Source organism: Camelus ferus, chromosome 32, assembly GCF_009834535.1.
Source record: "Camelus ferus isolate YT-003-E chromosome 32, BCGSAC_Cfer_1.0, whole genome shotgun sequence".
Taxonomy (NCBI): domain Eukaryota; kingdom Metazoa; phylum Chordata; class Mammalia; order Artiodactyla; family Camelidae; genus Camelus; species Camelus ferus.
Genome location: NC_045727.1, coordinates 14,685,654 through 14,710,190, shown reverse-complemented (window position 1 = coordinate 14,710,190; position 24,537 = coordinate 14,685,654). Strand labels below are relative to the sequence as shown.

The following is a 24,537-nucleotide window of genomic DNA, read 5'->3' as shown; positions in this document are numbered from 1 at the left end:
ACATTTAAAGTTGATAAATTTTATTTTACATGAATTATACCTAAATAAAGCTGATTTTAAATATAATAAAATATAATAAAAATTAAAGACATTTTGTGCAGTGTTCTCTTATTTTAGTTAAAACACCTACAAACACTTGTGTGTATGTGTGCAAATACTATAATACAGAAAGATGCACAGAAAAAGTTCCAAGAAGATATATATTAAGATATTAATAGTAGTAATCACTGTATTTGTAATGCTATGGGGGTATTTTTGCTTATCTTGTATATTATAATTTTGTACAATGGACACATGCAGCTTTTGTAATAATAAAAGCATTTTAAAAAAACAAACACCAACTTTGATTTAAAATATTCTCATAGAAATGTCTATGAGCTATCAATCTGGACTTGTGGATTATAAATTTAATTATAACTGTGATTTTTGAAGGTAAGTTTTTATTGTTAAAATAATATTTACAGTGTAAATAATTATTTTCTTTGATTCAGAGTAACATTCAATGAACATATGTTCCAAGCGTCATATTTGGTTTATATTGTCTCTGGTTTCTTCCCGGACAAAATAACAATATATTCCAGCAACTGAAGAGACATCAAAATAAAAGTACTATTAAATTTCAGTTCAAACATCACACTTCGTCTCTAAGAGTTTTTTTTAAAAATAGCAATCAATCAAAAGAAGTGATAACTGTAACCATCAAATTTAATGAAAAAATGTTGCTTCTGCTTTTAGGAGAAATAAGTACTAAAATAATAGCACATTAATAAAAACTATGGGGTAAAAGCAAACAGCTTTCAGTTACACTTTTATTATTTTTAGTAATACTTACAAATACATTGTCAAATATCATCTACAGCAGCCTAGATTTAGCAGGCTTTTATAATACAACTGTGTGATGTGAGAAACTTTTGCCTTTCACTGTTCCTCAAGCACTCACAGGGATTTTCTGGGTCACAGAAAAGTGATGAGGACAGGAAGAGGTTTGAGGGTTTTGTTTGCGGTTTTCCCTTTGTGGGTTTTTGTGCTTGTTTGTTTGCTTTTTCCCTGTCATTTTACGTTTATTTATTTGGGAAGGGTTGGGGTTTTGGGGGAAAGGGTTTTTAATTTTGTTTTGGTTTTCTGGTTTAGTAGTTTTGTTTGCTTTTTGGCATGCTTTTACATAGAATTAATTATTGAAAAGAAGATAAACAACAAGTAGCAAATCCCTACCAAGGCATTGTTCTGAACACCTACCTAAATTCTCTTTTTTGGGGGGTGGAGTGATTAAGTTTATTTAATTATTTCTTTATTTTGATGGAGGTCCTGGGGATTGAACCCAGTACCTCACGCATGCTAAGCACACACTCTACCCCTGAGCTAAACCCTCCCCCTCCTCCACATTCTGGTTTATTTAACAATACTTTGAGAAAGATACTGCTACCCCATTATACTTTTGAGAATACGGAGATGTATAGCAGTTAAAAGTTGGCAAAAACTCATACAATTAGTAAGTAGCAGAACAAAAACTTAGAGATATGAATCTAGATCTGCATCCACACTTGAGCTTTCAAAGACCATTCTTCCTCACTATTTGCAGGGAAAGATTTGAAATTGAAAACTGAACAGACTACCACTAAATAGTGATTAAAAGATATATCCAAAACTCAACTGTATTTCTCCTATGCACTAGAATGAACTAGTGATGAACAACAACGATGTAAAACAAAACATTAAAAACAGTTTCATGTACAATAGCACCAAATCAAATAAATGAATACTCAGGAATAAATTTTTGGAAGAAAGGTAAGACTTGAACCTGGAAACTACAAAACATCACTGAAAGGACATATTAAACACAATCCTTATAAAAATTCCAGCTACTCCTTGGCAGAAATTAATAAACTGATCCTAAAATCCATATGTAAGGGACCCAGAAAAGTCAAAACAGTCTTGAAAAAGAAGAATAAAGTTATAGGACTTACACTTAATTTCAAAATCTATTACAAAGCTACTGTAACCAAATAGTATAGTACTGGCATAAGGATAGACAGTAGAATAAAACTGAGAGTCCAGAAATTAAAACTAACATATAGTCAGTTGATTTTCAATAAGGGTGCAAAGAACATTCTATGGGATAAGAACAGTCTTTTCAATATATAGTGCTGGGACAACTGGATCACCATATGCAAAAGAATAAATTTGGACCACTGCCTTACACAATACACAAAAATTACCTCAAAATGGATTAACAACCTAAATATAAAGATTAAAAACATAGAACTCTCAGAAGAAAACATAGGGGTAAACCTTTACAACCTTGGATTTGGCGATGGATTCTGAGATATGACACCAAGAGCATGAGCAAAAGAAAAATAGATAATTGGACTTCATCACAATTAAAACTTTTTTTGCAACAAAGGACACTATCAAAAAAGTGAAAAGACAGTCTACAGAATGGGAGAAAATATTTGCAAATCATATATCTGACTTAGTATCCAGAATATTTAAAGAACTCCTACAATTCAGTAAGACAAATAACCAATTAAAACTTGGACCCCCAAAATGGACAAAGCCTTTAAATAGATATTTCTCCAAAGATACAGAAATGGTCAACAGGGACAAAAAAAAAAAAATGCCCAGTTTCATTAGTCAAGAAGGAAATGTAAAACAAAATTGCAATAAGATACCATTTAACACCTACTTAGATGGCTAAAGTTAAAAAGACAGACAAGTACTGGCATGATTGTAAAACTCTCATAAACTGCTGGTGGGAATGCAGAATAATGTGGTGCTTTAGGAAACAGTTTTTTCAACTCCTCAAAAGGATAAAATAGAGTTACCATATAACCCAGAAATTGGGATATGCCTAGGAGAAATAAAAACATAATGTCCACACTAAAACTTGTACACAAATGTTCATAGTAGGACTGTTCATTATAACCAAAAAGTTGGGGGGTGGGGGGAAATCCATAACTATCAATGCATTAAAAGATAAAATGTGGTATATCTGTTCAATTAAATATTACTTGGCCATAAAAAGGAATAAAGCACTGATAACATGTACAACATGGATGAACCTAAAAAACACTGTGTTAAGTCAAAGAAGCCAGTGACAAAGGCTATATTTTGTAAGATCAATTATATCTCAACAAAGCTGTTTTTTTCCCAAAGATATGTAGTAGAAAAAGTCATGGTGACTATAGTTAATAAAACTGCATTGTGTATTTGACAGTTGCTAGAGATCTTTAAAAAAAATTGTAACTACGTATGGAGATGGATGTTAACTAGACTTACTCTATGATTGTTTTGCAATATATCAAATCATTATGTTGCACACCTGAAACTAATACATTATCTGTCAATTGAAGCTCAACTGAAAGAAGGAATTTTTTAAAAGGCATCCTATAAACTACAAGAATAAAACAAGAAGGAACAAAAGAAAAAAGAGCATCTAATTTTTCCATTTTTCTTTAGATGCAATCTCAACTTCCAAAATCTTATCTCCTTATACATTCATATTTTGTCCATGAACAACAAAAACTACTGAAACTAATTCAACTATTGAAATTTTTAAAACATGAAAAAAAGTGTCCCTGAAATAAATAACTTTCAAACAATTCTACATTAGCACCGACTCTGAACTAAACATAAATTTCAGTTTCAAAATATCACATAAAGATTACAAATACTCAGAGGTTTAAGCAAATTGCCAACTTTTCTGAGTAAACAGTAATTCAGATTTGCTTTGATGAAAATGTAAATATTTACCTGCCTCAAAGGAATAAAATTCTATAAACCTTGTGTTCCCAAATGACGAAGAGAAAGAAACATGCATTTTTTTAAATTCAGAATTTTGTTTTAGAATTAATTTTAACCTAGCCAGGATATACATAGTTGATGGTTTATACTAATCTATGTATAGCCTGCTTTTGCCTACAACATACTGAAAACATGGCATTTATAAAGTCACAACAATTAAGTTGGGACCTGAGAAAAATCACACTGTACAGTAAATCTGACAGATATTAATATCAAAAAGCTCCTGAAAATACCTGCAGAACTCCTATTTTGGAAACTCCCTAGGTTATTTGGCCTTCCTATAAATATTTACTGACCATCTACCACGTGCCAAGCACTGCACCTGGTACCAAGATGCCACGGTGAGCTACAAGCAGACCAGGTTCCTGCTCGCAGGAAGCTTATGCTAAAACAGTGTTTGTCAAATTGGCCTGATCATAACAAATGATGAGCTTGTTAAAAAGTCAAAATCTGCTCCTCTACCTCGGAGAGTCCGAGTCCGTGGGCCCAGGGTGAGTTGTGACGCCTGTATTTTCCCCAAGCGCTCCAGATTATTTCTACACCCTGGCTGTTTGGGGGAGTCCAGTGCTCAGGAACAACCCATTTCATCCAGCGGGAGCCACACCTCCAAAGTCCAGTTCGCTCAGCATCCTTCACCCTGACTGACAGACACCCCTAACACACCACGAATTTGAGGTGGGTGTAAAGCATTCCAGAATCACTGTGCTGAGACATCCACAGATTTGCTTCCTTCCGAGGACGGACAGCTCACTCCTCAGATTCTTTCTACCTGGGGCTGTCTGCACCTGAGCCTCCGGGGGCTGGGCCGACACCTGTCGCCCAGTGGCAGCCGTCTACCTCTCCCGTGGGCTGAGGCGAAGAGGAGGCACCGCGCACATTAGGCGCCGACTGTATACCCCCCCACGCCCCAGTCACGCGCGCACACACTCCCGCGGAAACTGAGGAGGGCAGGCGGCAGACTGGGTCCCGCCGCCGAGCGGCGCGAGGCACGGCTCGAACGCGGACAGCGGGACGGGTTCGCCTCAGGGTGCTCGTCAGACGCCGAGGCCCGGCCCGGCCCGGCTCGCACCGACGGAGTTTCACAAAGAAAGTCTCCCGGCCCGCGCCCCTCACGCACTCACCGGCGCCGGCGCCGGCGGCGACTCAGACTCACGCCGCCTGCGGCTCCGTGACGGGGTCGGCCCTGGGGTGGGCTCGGGCGCCGGCGGCGGTGACTGCTCCATCCCCGCGGGGCCCGGGCTGCGTCTGCCTCGAGCTAACGGTCCCGCCAGCTAGGCGCGCGCGCCGGCCCCGCGCGCCATGTTCCCGCCGTGCTGCGCGCCGCCGCGGCAACCCACACCACCCCCCCGCCGCGCACGCGCCGCGCACGCTCCCTGCGCGCCTCCGCGGGTCCCTCCGACCGCGCAAGCGCGCACGCGCCGACCCCTCCCCGCGCGCCCCGCCTCGCGCCCTCCAGAGCCCGCCGCTGTTCCCAGCGTCGCGCCCACCCCCTCCGCACCCGTCCGGCCCGGCTCGAGCGCTCGCCGTTCTGGGCTGGTCGCTGCCTCCTGCCGCACTACGGACGACGCCCGACCAGGCCCCGCGGCCCGTACCCGGCGCTGCCTTTCTTGCTTTACCTACTTGGGCTTGGGGCGATAGTCTGGGCCAGGACGGAGTTACCCCTAAGAAGTGCGGGGGGAAAGACGCCTCTGAGGGGATGAGATCCTAGTCGCGGAGGTGTGCAAGCACGTGCACGAGCCTAAGTGGCACGGTGAATGTACACGTCCCTGGGAAAGCCAGACTCAGTGGGGAAACTGAGTTCGAGTCCCACACGTCCGCCAACATTTGCCTGATTAATGTCAGGTCTCCAGGAGCCTGTTCCTTCTTAGGAAGGTTCGACCAACAAGCCATGTTGGGAAGACGCGAAATAATCCAGATGAAGTGTCAACTCCTGCTCCTTGTACTTACAAAGTGGTAATCAGGTGATAAGACCTCTTAGGTAATTTTGTTTTATCGTTAAAAACCAAGGGCTCTTGAAAAGGTACATTTCGGTTCAAGTCTCCCTCCACCTCTTGGACACTGGGAAACCTTTAACAGGACAGAGCCAGCCTTGATTTCTAAATCTACATGGGGGGATTGGCAGTAATACCTCACAGGGTTGAGGTGAGCTTTCAGGAGATGAGGCACATGTCTCTGAGCACAATGCCTAGTACACACCAAGCTCTCCAAGCTTCACTGGTATAATTCCAGCCCTATCCTTCCAAGACTCTTAAAAAGTTTAATGACGGGGGCTCTGCTCCCAAATCCTGTGGCATAATTAGCTGGGAGGGGGTTCACTCAACCTTGGGGCTGGAGGGATTGTTACTTCCCACATCTTTGCTTTCCATTCTCTGCCCCAAACCTCTCTAAAAACCCAAAACTTGGCACAAAAACAACAGTAGAGAATGTTTTCCCTGCTTAAAAAAAAAAGTGTGCAAGAGTCTCTCGGAGTTTGTAAATGTTTGAATTTATTAGTCTGGCCTTTTCCAGAAACAAGTGATTGGAGAAGGGGAGAAGGCGGGAAACACCTGGAGTAAAACAATAAAGGGAATAAAGTCCAGGGGCAGTATCTCACTTCAGGCATAGCAGGATCCAAGTGCTCCAAATAACCTCAGTCTTTATACAGTCTCTCAGCTCTGCTTCCCTCTGTGATGCCTTCATTCATGCATTTCTCTCCACAAAGTGTCTTGGGCATCTCCTAGGTCATATCTGACTAGAAAAGCAGGAGCTGAATCCCAGTAATTCCAGCCAATCTCAAGTTGACTTTCATTGCACCCATTTGGGTCACATTCATCTGCCTGAGCCAATTACAAGATTGGCCAGATCTGGCTATAAGGAGTCCTTCTAGTAAGAGAACAGGGTCAGCCCCCACCAGAAGGATGTGGGGTAAGGGCAAGTGAAAGAAGGGATGCCTCTCCCAGAAAAATAGGGCTATAATTACCACAAGAGGCATCAGGTTCAGGATTGATACAGATAAGAGCTGTCCACTACACCAACATCTAGGCACAGCAGGTCCACTATAGAGCAACACATCCATTCTTCCAAAGGGAATGGCAATTAATTCAGTCACTGTGTAATGCCCCTCTGCCTCTGCTCCCACCACCCACCCAGGCCTGGCATCCCCCAAATCTGTTTTATCAAAGGCATCTCAATTAACCACCCATCTTATATGCCCCCAAAAAGCTGAACAGATGATGTTACTTCCCTGCTAAAGAACTTTCTATGGCTCCCTCTGGATACTTATGTGACCCTCCCACCTTTAATGATGGAAGCCAACATTGATGGATCCCTTCCTTACCAGGCACTTTAAATGAAATTTCCACTCTTGAATTCTTATAAACACCATATTAATTCAGTACTCTTATTGTGCCCATTTAACAGATAAGGAAATAAAAGCTTAGCAATTTGAAGTAATTTGTCCAAAGCCAAAGTCAGGAAGTACAGAGAGCCCAGATTAGCACAATATTGTGTCTACCACTAACACTGCCATCCTAGCATCATTTGCTCATGTTTAATAAAAGTCCTCTGCCCAACTGCAGCTGGGTAGTCAGGGGAAAGAGCTCTACCAAGGAAGGAGACTAGGGAACCCCTCCAGCTTCTATAGTGGGGGGCAGGCAGACACTGAGATTTATCATCTCCCCCTCCCCCTATGACTTCATGTGATAGGGAAAGAATTCCCCCAAAAGGAAATTGGACTGTGAGATTAGGAAGAGGAAGGGATGCTGGGTGGCCCTAAATCGGCAGCTGATGACCACCTACCATTGGTGAGTATATTGGTTTCCTATGGCTGCTGAAACAAATTACCACAAATTGGGTGGCTTAAAACATCACATATTTATTCTCTTACAGTTCTGCAGGTCAGAAGTCAGATTAGTTTCATTTGGCTAAAGTCAAGGTGTAACGTAAAGGACTGGTTCCTGTAGAAGGCTCTGAGGGGCCTTGCTTTTTGTCAGCTTCCAGTGGCTGCCTGTATTCCTTGGCTTGTGGCCCCTTCCACTGTTTTCAAAGAAAACCACTCCATCTCTTCTGACTCTGACTCTTCCTGTGCCTCTTAAAAGAAACACTGTGATGACATTGGGCCACCTAGATAAAATGGGATAATCTTCCTATCTCATGATTCTTCACTTAATTACACCTGCAAAGTCCCTTTTGCCATGTAAAGGAACATATTCATAAATTCTGGGAATAAAGCTGGGAACATGTTTGGAGACCATTATTCACCCTACCACAGTAGGTATAATCAGAGGGAGCTGATACGAAGTACTTGGGAAACAGAGAAGGGCTGGCTGACTCTGCCCCAAGAGGGAAAAATGCCCTAAGAAACCACAGCCTTCACATTAAATATTCAAATGAGCTAAAACCCATTTAACTTGGCAATCTCAGCCTCATTCCTTTAAGTATGCAAACCACCTAACTCCCCATCTAGCCCTCAGCAGACCAGCCAAGCCTCAGAATGCTCGCTTGCACACCCTTCTAATGGAAATTGCCAACCACCACCCTCAGTGCCTGGGGCATCAGCTATGTGCCCCCACCCTACCCTGGCTGCTCACTAGTGGCATCTGAACCAAAGCACTCAACTCATGGCATGGTCAGCAAGCTACAATGTGGCTTCACATCAACCAGCCAAAGTTACAAGAGAAGCAAAATCAGTGGGTCAGAAAAAGACGAGACAGCTATTGGATCTGCCTAGACTCCTGATGGCTCCCATCCTCAGCCATCTGTAATGTTGAAACAAATCCCCTTTTCCATGAAGTAATTTGAATGTGCCTTTGTTCCTTTATTCCCAACTTCCACATGGGGTTGTACCCACTTACCCTGATTGAACAAACTGGCACTCAAGATTTAGACATCAGTCTCACGTGAATTTTGTCAATGTGAGTCAACATCCATGAGTCTGACTGAATATGGGACTAAGGAGATAAGGAACATGAATTTGAGTCAGAAAGCCCTGGTTTGGGTCCCAGCTCTGCCACTTCTTAGCTGGGTGACAGTGGATAAGTCATTTTACTCCTTCAGCCTGGGCTCCTCACCTATAACCTGAGGGTGATCAGAGGACCTTGCATGTAGAATCACTGAGGACTAGACAAGACCAACCTAGGAAAGGGCTTTACACAGGGCCTCTTCAGTCATCATTGGGTCAACATGACATGTTCACATGCCTTATCTGCATTTCCAAAATCTGAACAGCTCTGAAACTGTAGAGTCCTCTATGACTCATGTGACAGAAAAGACTGACCTGAGGGGACAAGAGGTTACTTACAGTTTTCCTTGTCCTCTTCCTGTGGATATTTGTTGCAGAAATATTGAAGCGTTTGGCTCAAGTGGGTATTATGTATAACATAGTCAATGTGCCTGGTCCTCTTGCTAAAATCAAGAAGTTTTAAAATTTTGCACCTCATCTGGCCCTTTGGTTTCAGGGACTATGAGGGTGAGAATGTGACTCTAAAGCTGGCCCGTGGTATATGCACCAAGGTACCTACCATCTAGTGAGGAGGGAGGCAGCCAGTCTCTACAAACCCCACTGCGACTCACTGTGCCCTTTTCCCTGCAACTTTCTGAGTGGCCTTTAGAATCTGTACACAGCTCACCAAGCTGCCTGGTTACAGCCAAGGTGGAGCACCAGACAAAAGGCATATAACAACTTCAAAGACATACACACTGAAGGTATGTAAGGGCTGACCTACAGGCAGAAGCACGAAGCCCAGGTTCCATTAGGTTTTGAATTCTGTATCAATGATTGTGGAAAAGCAATTGTTCCCATCATGAAAATACAAAATATATACAACAGATTTAAACAAAATGACAGCACGGTTCAAGAAGGCACATTTCTTTCGTGGCCAACCGGTGTTCACGAGACAGCCGCACACACAGCCAGGCGCTTTGTGGTGTCGGCGTCTCCTGCTTCCCCTTCGTGGAGCCGCTTTCGACTTGTGGATGACTAGAAGTAAAAGAAAAGGGAGAAGTGTTCAAAGAAAACCTTTGGCTTCTTTCCAATGGTCAAAGTTTCCCAATGTGCTTCCAGGAAATTTGAAGCATTTCATGGGAAACTTCGAGGACTGAAAACTACTGGTTGTCCTCATTGAATCTGAATCACTACCTCACCCCTCCAGACTCAGACACACTGATTGAACTGACATTTCTCTCCGTTGTGGCTTCCGACCACTCAGTGATGTATACTGAAAGCCAGCAGCATAACCAGCTTTCTCTTGGTTGTCTTCTCCTAAATTATGAAATTTAAAGGGACCACAATACCTTTCACTCAAGTCTTGCTCTTTTGTGGGAAGACAATCTTTTTCATGTCTTTGTTTTCCCACTTATAAAATTTCAAGGGAGCAGTAGGAAGAGGCGTGTTACTAAAAGAAGGCAGGATAGGAATGAACAGATATTAACTGACACAAAGAACTTTAGAGGGATAAATTTATAAGCAATAAATTAGCTACCACTCCCCCAAATGTAAAATTTTTCAACAAATTTAAATCTGTGCCCCTAATTCAGTCTTCTAATCTTTGCCTTGCAGGAGACTTCTTGAATGACAAACCCTAGCTGTGCTCTTTCATTAGTGAATCTTCTAAAGGTACTGGAGCAGATCAAGGTGAAACAAAGTATCTATTAGGTTATTTCTTACAAAAATTGTTAAGCAATTGCTGCTAAAGAGATTATTCAAACTCATCCTCCACTCATTGGCTCTTTAAACTTAGCCTACGGTTAATGACCATCATGCAGGATACCTGGGCTGGGACCTGGGGCAGAGCTGTTGACTTATCTTCTTCAAAAAGCAAATTCTTAAATTTTCTCTTCATGTCCTCATCCTGTGAAGAAATGAAAAATGTAAGTAGGCTGTGTCTGAGGGAAAGAAAGCTCCTGAAAAGCAGGGACAGGATGCCCCCAGAAACAGGGAAGTGGGCTAAAACGTCCAGTCTGTCCACACATAAGCTGCCCTCACTGAAGCTCCAGAAGGGCGAAGACCACGTGTTTCCAATCTCCACCTTTCCAGAACAGTCTAATCAGCAGTCCGCGCTCAGTCACCAATGGCTGAACCAAACCCATATGCCTAACAGCTCTCAGTGGGTTAGACAGAACCACAGACCTTAGCAGTCAAAGACTTTCAGAACCAGCATCCCACCCAGATCCTAAGAGATGGCAATCAGGGGGGCCAGAGGCTGGGGCTGACTCCATGCTGCCCCCCAGACCTTTCCAGGTGTCTCCCCTTCCCCTGCCAACAGTGAGGCCAGCTACTAGGGCCACTCTAACAAAGCAACCCTGCACCCTAGGAAATTTCACCCAGCAAGCACTGTGCAAGTTGCCAGAAGGACCACAATATCTCAGAGCTAATGAGAAAGGTAAGAAAAGGGGGGTAGGGGTAGGGTTATAGCTCAGTGGTAGAGTGCATGCTCAGCATGCATGAGGTCCTAGGTTCAATCCCCAGTGCCTCCATTAAGGGGAAAAAAAAAAAAAAAAAAAAGACAAGTGAACAGGCCATAGCATTACAGGTGATTCTTGGGCGGGAGGTGGTAATGGGGGTTGGGAGAAGGATACACAGAGAATTCCTGTCCAGATGTGTATGAGGATAACTCCCACCTCCATGGCTGTTCACTTCTGCTGGGCTCAAAGTTCTGCATCTGGGAGCCTCGAGAGGTGATCTGGTGAACCTCTCCCACCTTCATTAAGGTGAAACATCCATGATGAGAGTTGTGGGCTTTGCGGCCAGCACACCCACTCCCAAGTAGCATGTGCAGAATACAGACCCAGAGCAAATCCCCTTGCACTTTCCCACCCAACCCCCACTCCACTCCTCCAGTTATGCCAAGTACCCCACGGAGGATGGGGTGAAAGGACATAGGAGTGAAGGCCTTCAACATTCAGCAATTTCATAGATGTAGAAAAATTACAGTGCTCAAGGATTAATTCACCTGTTCTAGATCTAGTAGCTAGAAACACCTGCTTCCCTCATTCCATTTACTGCATCACTCAGTGTTGCTCCCCACTACTCATTATGGAAGCGCCAAGTTCATCTGGATTCCACTCCACTTTCTCCCCTCGGATCTCACTCCTCAGGCAATGCCACTGGCTCACAGCCTCCCCAAGGAATGCCCTCCAGGCCTTCCTGCCCAACCACCTCACCCACCTTCGTCATTCATTTAGTGATCAAATATTTCGTGAAGACCCTTAGATGCCAGGCATTGTAATAAGAACAGGGGCCTCCATACCAAAGGGTCTCCATCAATGTTGAAAATGCTATCCCCGTTGTTATGGCAACTGAATTGGGGTTGTTATGACTGAACTGCGTGAGTTATGTCTGAATTGTGGACCTCCCCCCGCCCGCATTTGTATGTTGCAGCCCAAACCCCAGTATTTGGAGACAGGGCCTTTTTAAAGAGGTAATTAAGTTAAAATGAGGTTGTTAGGATAGGGCCTAATCCATTATGGCCAGTGTCCTCATAAAAAGAGAAAAAGACACCAGGGATGTGAGCATACAGAGAAAAAACCAAGTGAGGACCCAGAAAGAAGGCAGCCACCAGCAACGCAAGGAAAGAGACCTCTGGGGAAACCAAACATGCCTGCACCTTGAAACTGGACTTCCAGCCCCTAGAACTGCGAGAAAATAAATTTCTGTTGTTTGAGCCACCCAGTCTGTGATAAACTGTTATAGCAGCCTTAGCAAAGTGATACAGCCATGTCGGCCCCAAGCCACTCAGCCTTTGGATGCTCTTCACACCATGTGAACCTTTGGGCACCCCCCCCCCCAAGGAAGTGGCTCCATCTCATCCCGGGGATCCCCCATACTCTGCACCTGCCCCTATTACTTCAGGTATCCCACTGCTCTGTTGTCAGGGTTGGCCCCTCCACCCCGACTATGTATCCACAGTGCCTAACAGTGCTTGACACATGAGCTCCTTCACTGTCCTCTGAAAGAATGAATGAACTCATGAAGAAAGGAAACCATGCAGCCAAACAGTCATGACCACAAGTCATCAGTAGGGTGGCGGGGGTGGCGCAGGGGTAGAGTGCATGCTTAGCATGCAAGAGGTCCTGGGTTCAATCGCCAGTACCTCCATTAAAAAATAATAATAATGATTTTTTAAAGTCATCAATAAGCAATAATATGAAAAAAAGAGCTCATTACATACCACAGGTAGAATGTGTATCTGTAAATACTCTTCCTTGGAGATGTCTACAATCTATTAAAAAGTATTACGCTGTAATATACCTCCAAGTTAAGCCAGAAGGAATCCTCTATTTCAGGAAATGAACAAGAGGCCAAAGATGGATATAAAGTTTGCTCCCCAGATCGGATGCTGTCAGTGACAAAACAGAGATCAGAACTCACATTCCAAATACTCAGTCCAGTGCTAGGCTCACAAAACCATTTGGTCTCTTCAAAAGCACTGAATTTTCCCAAAATAAAATGTAAACTACCACTAGCCAATGACTTCTGTGGGCATCTGCATCCCTGTCCTCACTGAATGTTCACTCTACCTTTTGCTGCAAAAATAAGATGTGGGCAGAGGAGTACTCAGGTGAGACCCCATGGCAGGGTTAAAAGTCACCTTTTCCTTGGTTGTTAACAATAGTTTTGAGACAAAAAGTACAAGAAAAATAGGCTATGCTTGTTTGTACATTTCGGGCAGATGTAAATCCCATTCCCAGGCCCTAACTAGCAAGCTCTGTTTTTCTCAAGACTAACACAGCTCCTCTACCTCCATATCTGGCCCCCAAGAGTTTGCCTATTAAGGCTCATGAAAAGAGCCAAGAGGCATGTTTTTCTTTTTCATCAAAATTAAGTCCCCACATGCAAAGGCACCCTTTGTTTCCAAATTCCTTTTCTCCGGGGTCCTGCAGTTTCAAATCTGTGTGGTCTATTAAGTGCTAAATCACCTGACAGATCTTTTCTGGGGAGATTGCTGTTTCCAGGGCAACATCCCAAACACATATATCTACCCTTTTTTTTTTCTTTTAAGGATTTATTGTTCTCAACCTGAGCTGACCTGAGCAGAACTGTGAGGTGTGGAGGGTTGGAACAGAGAAAGAATGACAGTCTTCCCAGAGTCCCAGAAGCACAGTGCTGAGACTGGATGGCCCAAGTTGTTCCTGGACTAGAAATTCCCAGAGCATTTGGGCCTCCAACTCAAGATACCTGGTTAAGTCCACCATCCCCACAGGAAACAGAGACAAAATCAAAGTTAATGGAAAGGGGAATTATGTTGTGCTGAAAGGAACCTCACTTAATAGAAGACCTGGCATCCATCAGAAAACCTGCCCAAGGCTGCAGTGAATCTAAAACCGAAGACTAGCCCAGCAAAGCCACAAAGGACTTCCAACTCTGGCAGCTTGAATGAGGTCAGCGCATAATCTAATGGCAGCCACAGCCCCCAGCAGAGACACAGAAGCAATGCAGACTTGAAAGGCGCAGGTTACTCACAGTGAACAAGAATTAGGACTCCTTATGCCCCATCACTTGGGGTGCTCTCCTCCTCTACCCCCACTTCCCTGATCTGAGGTTGAAGATATCTGGAACACAGCCCATCCTGCCTGTCTGGGGTAGGAGTTTGAGGGACAAGAAGGACACAGCTGGTGGTGGACGTCTGGAGGTAGAACAAGGTCTCAAAGGAACACGGCTGAACTGCAGACTCAAGAAAGCCAAGTGGAACCAAGACAGGCCATAAAATGAGCTTGTCCATCCAAGAATGTTAAGTCAGGTTGTAAAGGTTGCACACAAACACACACCCACACTCACACCCACACACACACACCCAAAGCTCAATCTTTAATTTAATTAAACAGACCCTACAAAGCAAATGTTATGTTTCCATCCTCTTCCCCATCTCTCAGGCACAGCTCAGGGCCGCCGAGGTACCTTAGGCTGGCAGGCACTGCCCCACACACACCTGAAGCCACGGGTGTCTTAAAGCTTCTTCTGTCGTGAAACGCACCTTCGGATCCACAACCAACAACTTCTTGACGAGGTCTAGAGCTAAAGCAGTGAGATAATTTGGCAAATCACCGTGAGAAGGATGAAGACATTAAAATCAACGAAATTAAAGTGTGCCAGAACCACAAGCCAACATCCAGAAAGAGGAGAGGCTGAGGTCATTGTGAAGCAGCAGGCACAACAGGCAGGGCCCCCCAATCCCACCCCCTACCACTCTCTTCATTTGTCCAAGTGCTCTAGAACACCAGGAGTGGCCGCCAGGCTCCCCATCACTCCTTGCTCGGGCATCACAATCTCTTAGCTCTCTGTTCCTGCTCTTGTTGCTGGACTACAGTTCAAACTAATTAAAGTTGAACTTCCCCCTAGTTCTAAAACACTCAGGATGTTCGGCCAACTCTCTCCCAGCCCTGCGGAGTGATAGTGAGAGTTCCTCAGCCAGGGAGAGGCTCCTTGGAATTGCAGGCTTGGCAAAAACAAAGCAACAAGTGGAGGCTGGCTTGTATATTGCAACAATATTATTTCTTAGACACTCTGACACTTAACACAATCACCTATGTTACACTGTTTGACATTTAGTTTCAGTTTTCTACTTTTTCTTTTCAGGATTACAAAGGTACCCTCTTTAATTCTAAAACACAAAGTAACTACATTTAGCTCTGATGATGCTTATTTATCCCAAGGAGACCTTGTAACTAAAAAGGTGTCCTTATTTGCACACTTATATAGATACAAGGAGTATGTTACACTTAACCCTCACAAAAAGCCCTCAAGGTAGGGGTTTATTGTACCCTCTTTTACAAATAAAGGAAATGGAGACCCAGAGAGGTTAAGTAACTTGCCTAAAGCCACAGAACTATAAGGAGGAGACCCAGGACAAAAGCCTACGTACATCAGCCCATCAGCCCACATTCCTAATAACTTCCTTTGCCTCTCAAATGGTGCAAACTAACAACAGAAAATAAGAACAGAATTGGCAGGAGAAAATATCAGAGATTTGAAAAGAAACTCCCACCATGGCACACACACAGTTTAGCAAACCACAAATTCTTAACCCTTTTGTATCCATACCCTTCTCTGAAACCTCCGCCCAGACTTCAGGAATGAAGTTGTATTTTCCACTGGTGATCTGATCCTTCAGTGACACTTGAGTCTTATGTTCAGAGAAAGGTGGATACCCACTAAGGCTTAATGTTGGTAGACAAAGAAAGGAAAAGAAATTAAGTGGAATTCTCAGTGATGTTCGGATATACAGATTTATTTTTCAGCATAATGAAAAATTAGCTGTTGCTTTAAATCAATGGTCAAAAAAGTGACCTAAATTAAACACAAACTCTCCACCTGGACATGTTTCTGATTTCACCTAATTACTTGCAACCAGAATCTGAAACAATGAAAACTTTTTCTTACCAAATGAAAAGAATAACTCCTAAACTCCAGCAGTCCACAGCACGGTTATATCCAGCAGTCCCAAAGGAATTAAGAACCTCAGGGGCCAGGTAGGTGGGGGTACCACATAAGGTTCTCATGAGAGAGGTCTCCCCCAAAATCTTAGACTGCCCAAAATCAGTAATCTAAAATTAAGAACAAAAGGAAATCATTTTTAATGATGTCATAAAGAGTAACATAGTGTACCAGTCCCAAAAGACATGCAGGTTGAAACAGTTCCTAACCTATGGTTCACAAGCTCCTGTCAATCTGGAATCTACAAATTCATGTTTTTGTAAAGAAATTCTAAACTCTGCAAGTTATTTAATTTTTAAATGAAAATTCCTGAGCCAAGGAACTTCAAGGTCCAGGTTTTCTCCCAACTTACATGTGTTCTCTGTAACCTTACAAAAGGCTTATAACCCTTATCAGACACTTTAGAATTCCAATTAGTTATTCCTGGTTCTTCTTAGATCCCAATTTCTTTGAGTCACACTGGAATACCTGAAAAAACACTCACACCTGGGTGCCACCTTCAGAGACTCTGAGGTGTAGCCTTGGTGTCATTTGGTTTTGTTTTTGCTTTTTTAAAATCAACAGTGGATCCTAAAATGAAACCAGGCTTGGAAAGTACTGTCTTAGAGGAAGACTGAGAAGTTTCTCCCATGTAGACCTCTCCTTCCTGCTTCTGAAGAGCAAAGTGGATTGTACTCAGTGGAGCTCAATAAATGCTCATTAGTATCTGGTTTGGAGCAATACCACCAGATTGTTAAAGAACTGGTAAGAGTGGAAAGGTCAAATTCTCTACCTTTCTATGCTCTCACTTTTTACCTGGTGAATTTTAAAAGTTTCTGAACAGAAATCTACTAGAGTGGCCAGATACAGAATGTATATTTCTTACCTTTATAAGACAGTCCTCTTTCTGAGACGAGAGTAGAACATTCTCTGGCTTTAGGTCCCGATGAATAATGCCATTTTCGTGAAGGTACTACATAGAAATGGAGGCGCGGCCCTTAGATTTATGGAGTAGGTATGTGAGTGGAGACATACACACATCTCACAGCCAGATGAAAGTATCAGCCGTATGACTCACAACCCTATTTCCCAAATCAGAGGAAACTACTGGGTAAATGGATTAGTATTTATAAATTTGTTTTCAAGAAAATCTTTGAAAAGTAGAAAAGTGAAAAAAGCAATTTATGACAATTAATGTCACTCTTCAAGATAATAAATATCCCTTTACATTCACAGAAATAAAAGGTATAAATTTTAATAACAAAAAATGTAAGTGGCAGATGTAAAATATTTTGAGACCATATTAAAGCAACCTATAAAACTTCCACCAAAGTAGTATATTTGGTTATTTAATCCTGAGAATACTTTTTAAAAGGACTCCGTAAAGTACATATATGTAACTTATCTATTTGAACACCTGGAGTTAACATAATCCTTGATGCACAGATTAGTCTTTGAAAACTCAACAGCTAAAATAGAACATTGATGTTTATGTGTTCATTTCTGTATAGTAAGTCATATTTCTCTAGGAAAAAAAATTTGCCACTCCACTGATCTGCACTCAACTCATGTTAATATTCTTGGTGTAATACAAGCAGGAATAAACCATTAAGAGAGTAAAGTCCTCTTTAGGTGTTTATGGGCTTCAGCTTTCCCTGGATGTCCCTCTGGCCTAAAGCAAAAACCCTCCAAAACACTTCCTCTAGGAAAGGAACCTGGTGAAGCCCCCAGGGTGGGCACCAGTAGAACAGCCCCAGGAAAATCTTCCTCAATCCTCACTCCCTGCAAGAGCTGTTCCCAATCACTGCATTTCTTGCACAGAGTAGGTTTTCAAGGGAAGAAACCTGGGCAGGGAATCACCACAGCCAAAGATGGGTTGAGAAAGGGTGATGTTCTCCTAAGCAGATGACACTTACCCCAAATATTGAAGAGAAGGCAGCACACATGCAATTAACAGGATGGTGCAGGTGAAGGAAACACTAAACACTGGGCCCCGGGGAACCTGCCAATCTTACCCTCATACCTGCCCCGCTCCCGCCCTGAGAGATAAGGTGGATTTCTGCAAGGATCAGGTAGAAGTAGAAATCAATGCCCCTCCAGAAATACCTCCAAGCTAAAGAGAGGCCATGTGGACCATGTGTGTTTATTTCTTTAACTTCCAATTTTTTTTTTTAACTCTCCTAAGTTTCACAGCAAGAGCTTTCTCATCTGAGTCAAAGAGGTGGGATGTTTTTGCCAAAAACAGAACAACCCATACACAGACTCTGCTCTCTGGGGTTTTTATCCCTGGTCCCTGGTTTTCTGTTTGACTTGGGAGAATAATTCACCTGAAAGAAAGTAGGTTGTCCAAAGAACCGAGGGCATCTCTTACCTGGACAGCCAGGAGCATCTGGTAAAAATAGAGTTTGCACGTAGCTTCTTTCAGGCGTTTATTTCCCACCACCCTGTCAAACAGCTCTCCTCCTTCCATCCTGAAACACAAAGCCAAAGCAGGGGGTTCATTCCTGGAGGGAAACTCACTTGGATGGAAGATAGTAACACAAACAAAACAAACTCATTAAGACAAGCAAAGTGTTTATTCACTCTTGACTCTCATTTGTAAAGGCAATGAGGTAATAAGCCTGTCCACAATAAGACATCCCTGCCAGTAACCAGGGAGGGAGAGTGGGGTGGGCACTGGAGACACTTCAGGAGCTTTTAAATATCTGACTCAGTAGATCGGAGGCTGGGCCCAGGAGTCTGCATTTTTATTGTGCACCCCACTGGTTCTGAGACTGATGGAGAGGAGAAAGCAGAAGTCTACACTCCAATAACCAGGGTCTAAACCCCAGCTCCACCAGCTCCCAGCTGTGGGACTTTGGACAAGCTATGCAACCTCCCTGAGCTTGTTTCTACTTCTTCAAAAAAATGGGGATAAAATCCCACCTACCTTGATGTCTGTTGTAAAACTTAAGATATAATTGATGTAGGTAAAGTACCTGGCACAGCGGAGGGGCTTGGCAAGATTATTCAATCCCTCTGCAATTCAGTTCCCATTTCTGTCAAGTGGAGCTAAAAACAGTAACTCACCAGTAACTTGCAAGTACCCAGGATGACTGTTATGAACGTTAAATGAGTCAATCCATGTAAAGCACTTTGAATAGTACTTGGCTCATATTAAGTGCTTAATTGGTATCAGTTACTGTTATTGTATTATTATTAAACTTTTAACTAGATCCAATCAGATATAATAATATTGTAGTATTATTATTATTCCTACTATTATTTAACTGTTTTAACTAGATCCAATCAGATAACTGTTTTAACTAGATCCAAATCTCCTATTTAATAGCAACAGATATTCTGTTAAGCACTACAAGGATCGTTGAGGCTCCCCTAGTGCTACGACTGGGGCTGCTGTTTACAATCTTAATGGTCCACCAGTATACCTACTGTTTGCCCCTCAGGACCAAAGCCTTGCCTCTCTTCCATGACAGCCATTCCCAGAAACACTGCATCTTTATGCAGGAACAGACAAGAAGACAGGCCTCTTTCAGGGATGAGACAGGAAATTCTTTTAAACACACCCAATAAACCCGCAAGTAAACCAGCACCCGAAAGATACTCCGGTGTCACCATGCATGTGTACTGTGATTCTGAGCAGCAAGGGTTACCCAGACCGATTATTTCAGAGTAATGAGAGGCACCTGGGGTTGAGCACCTAGTTTGCCAGGAGCTTTGCTGGGGGCTTTACACCCCTCACAGCATAAAATCCTTATCACTCTGTGCATGGGGGTATTATTATCTCCCCTATTTAATACTAGAAATATGAGGCTCAGAGAGGTGAACTGAACTAATCCATGGGCAGTCAGTCACCAGCAGAGTAGGAGTCAAACCCAAGGCCTCAGATCCAGGACCTGGAACCTCTGAATCACCTGCCTTTGGAAACGCTGGGGGATTTTAGAATTGATATGAACCCTCCACACACACTTTGTGGGCCCCCACCACATACATGAGTTGAGGGTCCCCAGGATGAGAAACGCAAGCCAGCACGAGATTCTTTGGTGGCTTATAAGCATTTAAATGGGAACACATCAACAAACCGTTTACTACTTACAATTCCAAAACAATGTAATAATCTTCAGCATCAAAAAAGTCTTTAATCTTGATGATACAAGGCTGAAAAGGGGGAAAAAAGAGGAAAAGTAGTGAGACGCTCCCCAAGAGGAAAACCACAAAAGCAGAACTCGGGACAACTACCCAGAGGGTCAGGGCAGCCAGGACCAAGCATTTCGACCCCTGTCTCAGGACACCCTGAAGTTCATGCAGGGGAGGAGACAGAACACAACTCAGCTGGTTCCTTAATGAGAACATACAAGAAACTCTCCACCCCACCAGGCTGGCAAGGGAGCGGTTTATGTTTTGCATACAAGGCTGGCACCAAGGAAGGAAGGCCAGTCTCTTCCCAGCCTTCCTCCTTGCTGCCCCAGGGCACAGGTACTCAAGGTTACCTAAGGAACCTGGGGAGCCTGACAAGTGGCAGGAGGAAAGGAAGTGGGCCAGGTGGGGAGCCCAGCGATGCTGCCAGACAGCAGGGCTATTCAGCTCCAGGCAACTGGCACCACAGAGGAATGGGGACCCCATGATTTTGAAAAAAGAGCCTCCATTTTTCCAGGGAAGAGGGAAATTCCAGTTTCATAAGCCCATCTGTGGCAGACACACACACCTGTGGCTGGTAGTGTGTGATCAATGCTGGGTGCATTTGCTGAAGAAAGGGAGAACAGCATTGTACAGTTCCAAACATATTTAATAGTATGATTTTATACTTGGAAAACACACCTGTTGTTTTTATAGTACCAACAACAGGCAGTAAAGCTAGTGGTCTGGGTACACAAAAGATGTGGTGAGATGTGGTGGGACTATACCCACCCAGAAGAGAAAAGGATATGGTTATGTCAGAATTAAAGGGAAGAGAGATACAAAATTTTTAGATTTCAGATGAAAAAGAATAGCAAAACTTGCCAGAGTGATCTTCCTACAAAGCAGATTTCATCAATTTTCATCATCCTGATTAAAATCCTCCACATGGTACCTTCCCCTGATGAGCTATTAGACAACAGTGAATGAATGCCCCACTGTATCCCCCAGCACAGCGGATCTCAGAAACATAATGCCCAGTGGAAAAGGCAAGGCTTAAAAGACTTCAAAGAATATGAAGCAGATTCAATTGTACGATCAAGTTTTCATTCTTAAAATGATGGCAAATTCAAAGGTGTTAATTGTATTGGTGTGCCTTGTAATCTACATGTATTACTTTACATGTGTCAAATTTATATAATTGTAAGTTATTTAAAGGAAGGAAGGGAGGAGAGCAATTGAGGAGGGAAAGAAGGACGGCAAGAACAAAGAAATCCTTTAGCTCCTTGCTGCCTAGAGACTAAAACCCAACTTCTCAGGAAGGATTAGCAAGCCCTTCGAGACCTAGACTCTTCCTGCCCCAACCCACCAACCCAGCCTCATCTCCTGCTGCTGGTCCCATACATCTTCCTCTCCAGACTGCAAAACTCCTCGCCTGCCCCAGACTCTCCCAGTGTCACATCTTTGCTCACACTACCCACCCCAGGCCTGGTGATCCAGTCTTCTGGGCATACTTGGCCTCAGATATCAAGCCTCAGCTCAAATGTCCCCCTTGGAATTTAGGTCCACACTTCCTGCAGCGGTTCTAATCTGTGCTGCCCCACAACCCAGGTCGGGTAGAGAAAGGAAACTGACACCCACCATGATCTCCTTTCACCAGGTACTGCATGGGCTGAGTCAAGTCTTACTTATCTTTCTAGGACCAACACTCAGCATAGTAGCTGGCACACAGGAGACACTCGTATGCTGCCCAGATTCATACCATCAACATCAATAACACACACACCACCCACTGAGGGTAGGCTCTGCACCAGCCGCATTTTGGTCATAGTATATACAGCCAAGGGGGTCAGACTAAGGGCAAACCATTTCCACCTCTCCTTACCTATGATCATACTATACTTGGCTCTGCATAACCATTTTCATTTCACAATAATGAAAACACTGAGTATGAATTGCAGTATTATATTAAGAGGAATGGGAAAGAAAGAAGAGCTAAAATTCTCATATAATATCACAGGAAGGCAGCAAGATATTATGAATAAACCAAGAGACTGCAGTTTATGTATATTATGTAGAAATATGGAGGTAAATTCTTTTAAAGAAAGCTAAAAGAGTTTTTAAATGTTTGCAAAGAGAGAGATTAGGAAGGAAGGAGGTAGAGCTGCTATTTAAAAACCATTTAGCACTCTCCAACTCTGGATGTATACATGCGATATCTTGACAAAATAAAAGGAAAAGAATATGAAAACGAATATATATGTATGTATATGCATGACTGGGACATTGTGCTGTACACCAGAAATTGACACACTGTAACTGTACTTCAATTTTAAAAAAATTTAAAAAAAAAAAAAAGGAGAAGAAGAAAAGACAGATACATGGAATAGGAACAGGAGATTAGAAGAAGAAATGGAAACTGCTTGGTCCACTTGGTTTCATCAGGCAGTGCCAGTGCCCGTCCAAAAACGGGTAGGGCTGGGAGCTGACAGCACAAAGAGGATCCACTAGTTGGAGCCAACACATCTGTCTCCAGTCCCCACTATCTCCAAGGCCATATAGGCTGGAGCTGTCACAGCTGAAAGTGTCTCCCAGAAATAAGACGTCACCAAACCAGAAACCTCCACTTCAGATCTACAGGGAAAAGGGGAGGGAATTACCGATCACCGCCATTCCGAGTGTGTTCCCTGTGCTGAGAGCTTTCGGAGCACATCTCTTCCAAAGCTCCCACGGACCTCTGGTAAGTATCCTATTGTCTCCATCATACAGATGAGGGAACAGAGGCTCTGAAAAGTGAAATGACCTGCTCAGAGCCAAGGGGTGATAGAGTGGGATGGGAACCCAGGTTTGTCTGTCACTAAAGTCACACAGGAGGAAGGATGGCCACGTCCATTTGTGCTCCCTGTCCCAGGCCTAGGAAACAGGCTGGCACAATGAATATCCCCCACTTGACTGAACCAATGCCCGATTCCAAAGGCCGAGGTCTAACTGACTTTACTAGGTGCTATTCATTGTCCCCAAATATCAAAATGCACTCACGAGCTCATATGGAATTCCCAAGGCCTTCCAAGTCCCCTTGTAAATTGCCAACAAATACTTCCAAGGATCTTTTTAAAATTCCTTTCATATTCGATTTGTATACATGTTATGTTTGGGGATCTTCTGACATCAGAGAAAATCCTCTGAGGATTCTTAGTGTTTATCTTAGGCGGGGGTGTAAGAAGTAACCCCACCTCAGGAAATAAGAGGGCCCCTATCTTTAACAAGAGATTCCATATCTGTTGGGGAAAGGAGGCACATTCAGGGAAGAGAGAGAAGTTGCAAGGGAATTAGAAGAAAACAAAGCAGGAAGGTCGATCTCTGGGATTCTTGTGGGTTTTCAGAGCCACCTGGAAAGCTAAAGGAGACTACTGAATTATTGCGTCCATGTGATTTTGTTCTTAGGGGGACCTCGGCAGGTGGGAGAAGGGAGAAGAAACCTTTTGTCATTTGGAAGTTAAGAACCAAAGCAGATCATCCTTGGCAGAGCAGACCAGAGGTCTTATTTTAAGTTGAACTCCAGTCCTACGTAGCTCATGACTTCATGGTGACCCATGAATTAACAGAGAAACAGAAAGAACAATAAAAAGGAAGATGAGACCAGTCCCACTACTCTTTCTCTTCTCACATCTTTAGAGACTTTCAACTGAGACAAGGTCATCACTGCACCAAAAAGACAGGAACTATTTATACTCAGTGAGGCCACAGACACCACTTAATCTACCTGGATGCTGTCATACTTCTTGGATACCCATGTATTTATTTGATATACTCGAATTGAAATGACTGGAAATTAGCATCAGCAAGAGGTATTTAGAGGTGTTAAAAAATCAGGCATAATTAAATCAAATTTACCAAATTAGCACTACCTCCCCAAACATAATCAATTGATCAGGTCCCTATAAGATATAATATTTAGATTTACTATGTCTTTTGGTCCAGAACTAATTCAGTGGAAATACCACATAATTATTTAATCAGAAAATTTTATACAGTATTATCCTCTCAAAATTTCAGGGTAAAGCTCTTCCCAGCTAAATGACAGCTAAACACATGCATTCGTGCATACACACACATACACACAGGTACACACACACATACACACATACAATTAGGGAACCCAGATTAATACGAGATTTATTACATCAAAGTGCTTTGCATTGCTCCCATATTTTGAGATAAGTAAATTTAAG

The 24,537-nt window shown here is 43.2% G+C and overlaps 2 protein-coding genes across 9 annotated transcripts in view; both read right to left on the bottom strand.

The window, feature by feature from the left end:
* Positions 1-5,078, bottom strand: part of TTC28 (tetratricopeptide repeat domain 28) — a 477,930-nt gene extending 472,852 nt beyond the window's left edge. For both annotated transcript variants that reach the window (XM_032471879.1, XM_032471880.1), the window contains exon 1: positions 4,923-5,078. In XM_032471879.1, coding sequence (XP_032327770.1) covers positions 4,923-5,024 — 102 coding nt within the window. In that variant the 5' untranslated portion in view covers positions 5,025-5,078. The remainder of the gene's footprint in view (positions 1-4,922) is intronic.
* A 2,556-nt stretch (positions 5,079-7,634) lies between these two features.
* The window catches only part of CHEK2 (checkpoint kinase 2), a 37,291-nt gene continuing 20,388 nt past the window's right edge, over positions 7,635-24,537 (bottom strand). For all 7 annotated transcript variants that reach the window (XM_006192257.3, XM_032472001.1, XM_032472003.1 and 4 more), the window contains 8 exons: positions 20,286-20,347; positions 18,561-18,660; positions 17,076-17,162; positions 16,157-16,320; positions 15,818-15,933; positions 14,706-14,791; positions 10,548-10,628; positions 7,635-9,757 (listed from right to left, as the gene is read on the bottom strand). In XM_006192257.3, the coding sequence (XP_006192319.1) occupies positions 9,668-9,757; positions 10,548-10,628; positions 14,706-14,791; positions 15,818-15,933; positions 16,157-16,320; positions 17,076-17,162; positions 18,561-18,660; positions 20,286-20,347 (786 nt within the window). In that variant the 3' untranslated portion in view covers positions 7,635-9,667. The remainder of the gene's footprint in view (positions 9,758-10,547; positions 10,629-14,705; positions 14,792-15,817; positions 15,934-16,156; positions 16,321-17,075; positions 17,163-18,560; positions 18,661-20,285; positions 20,348-24,537) is intronic.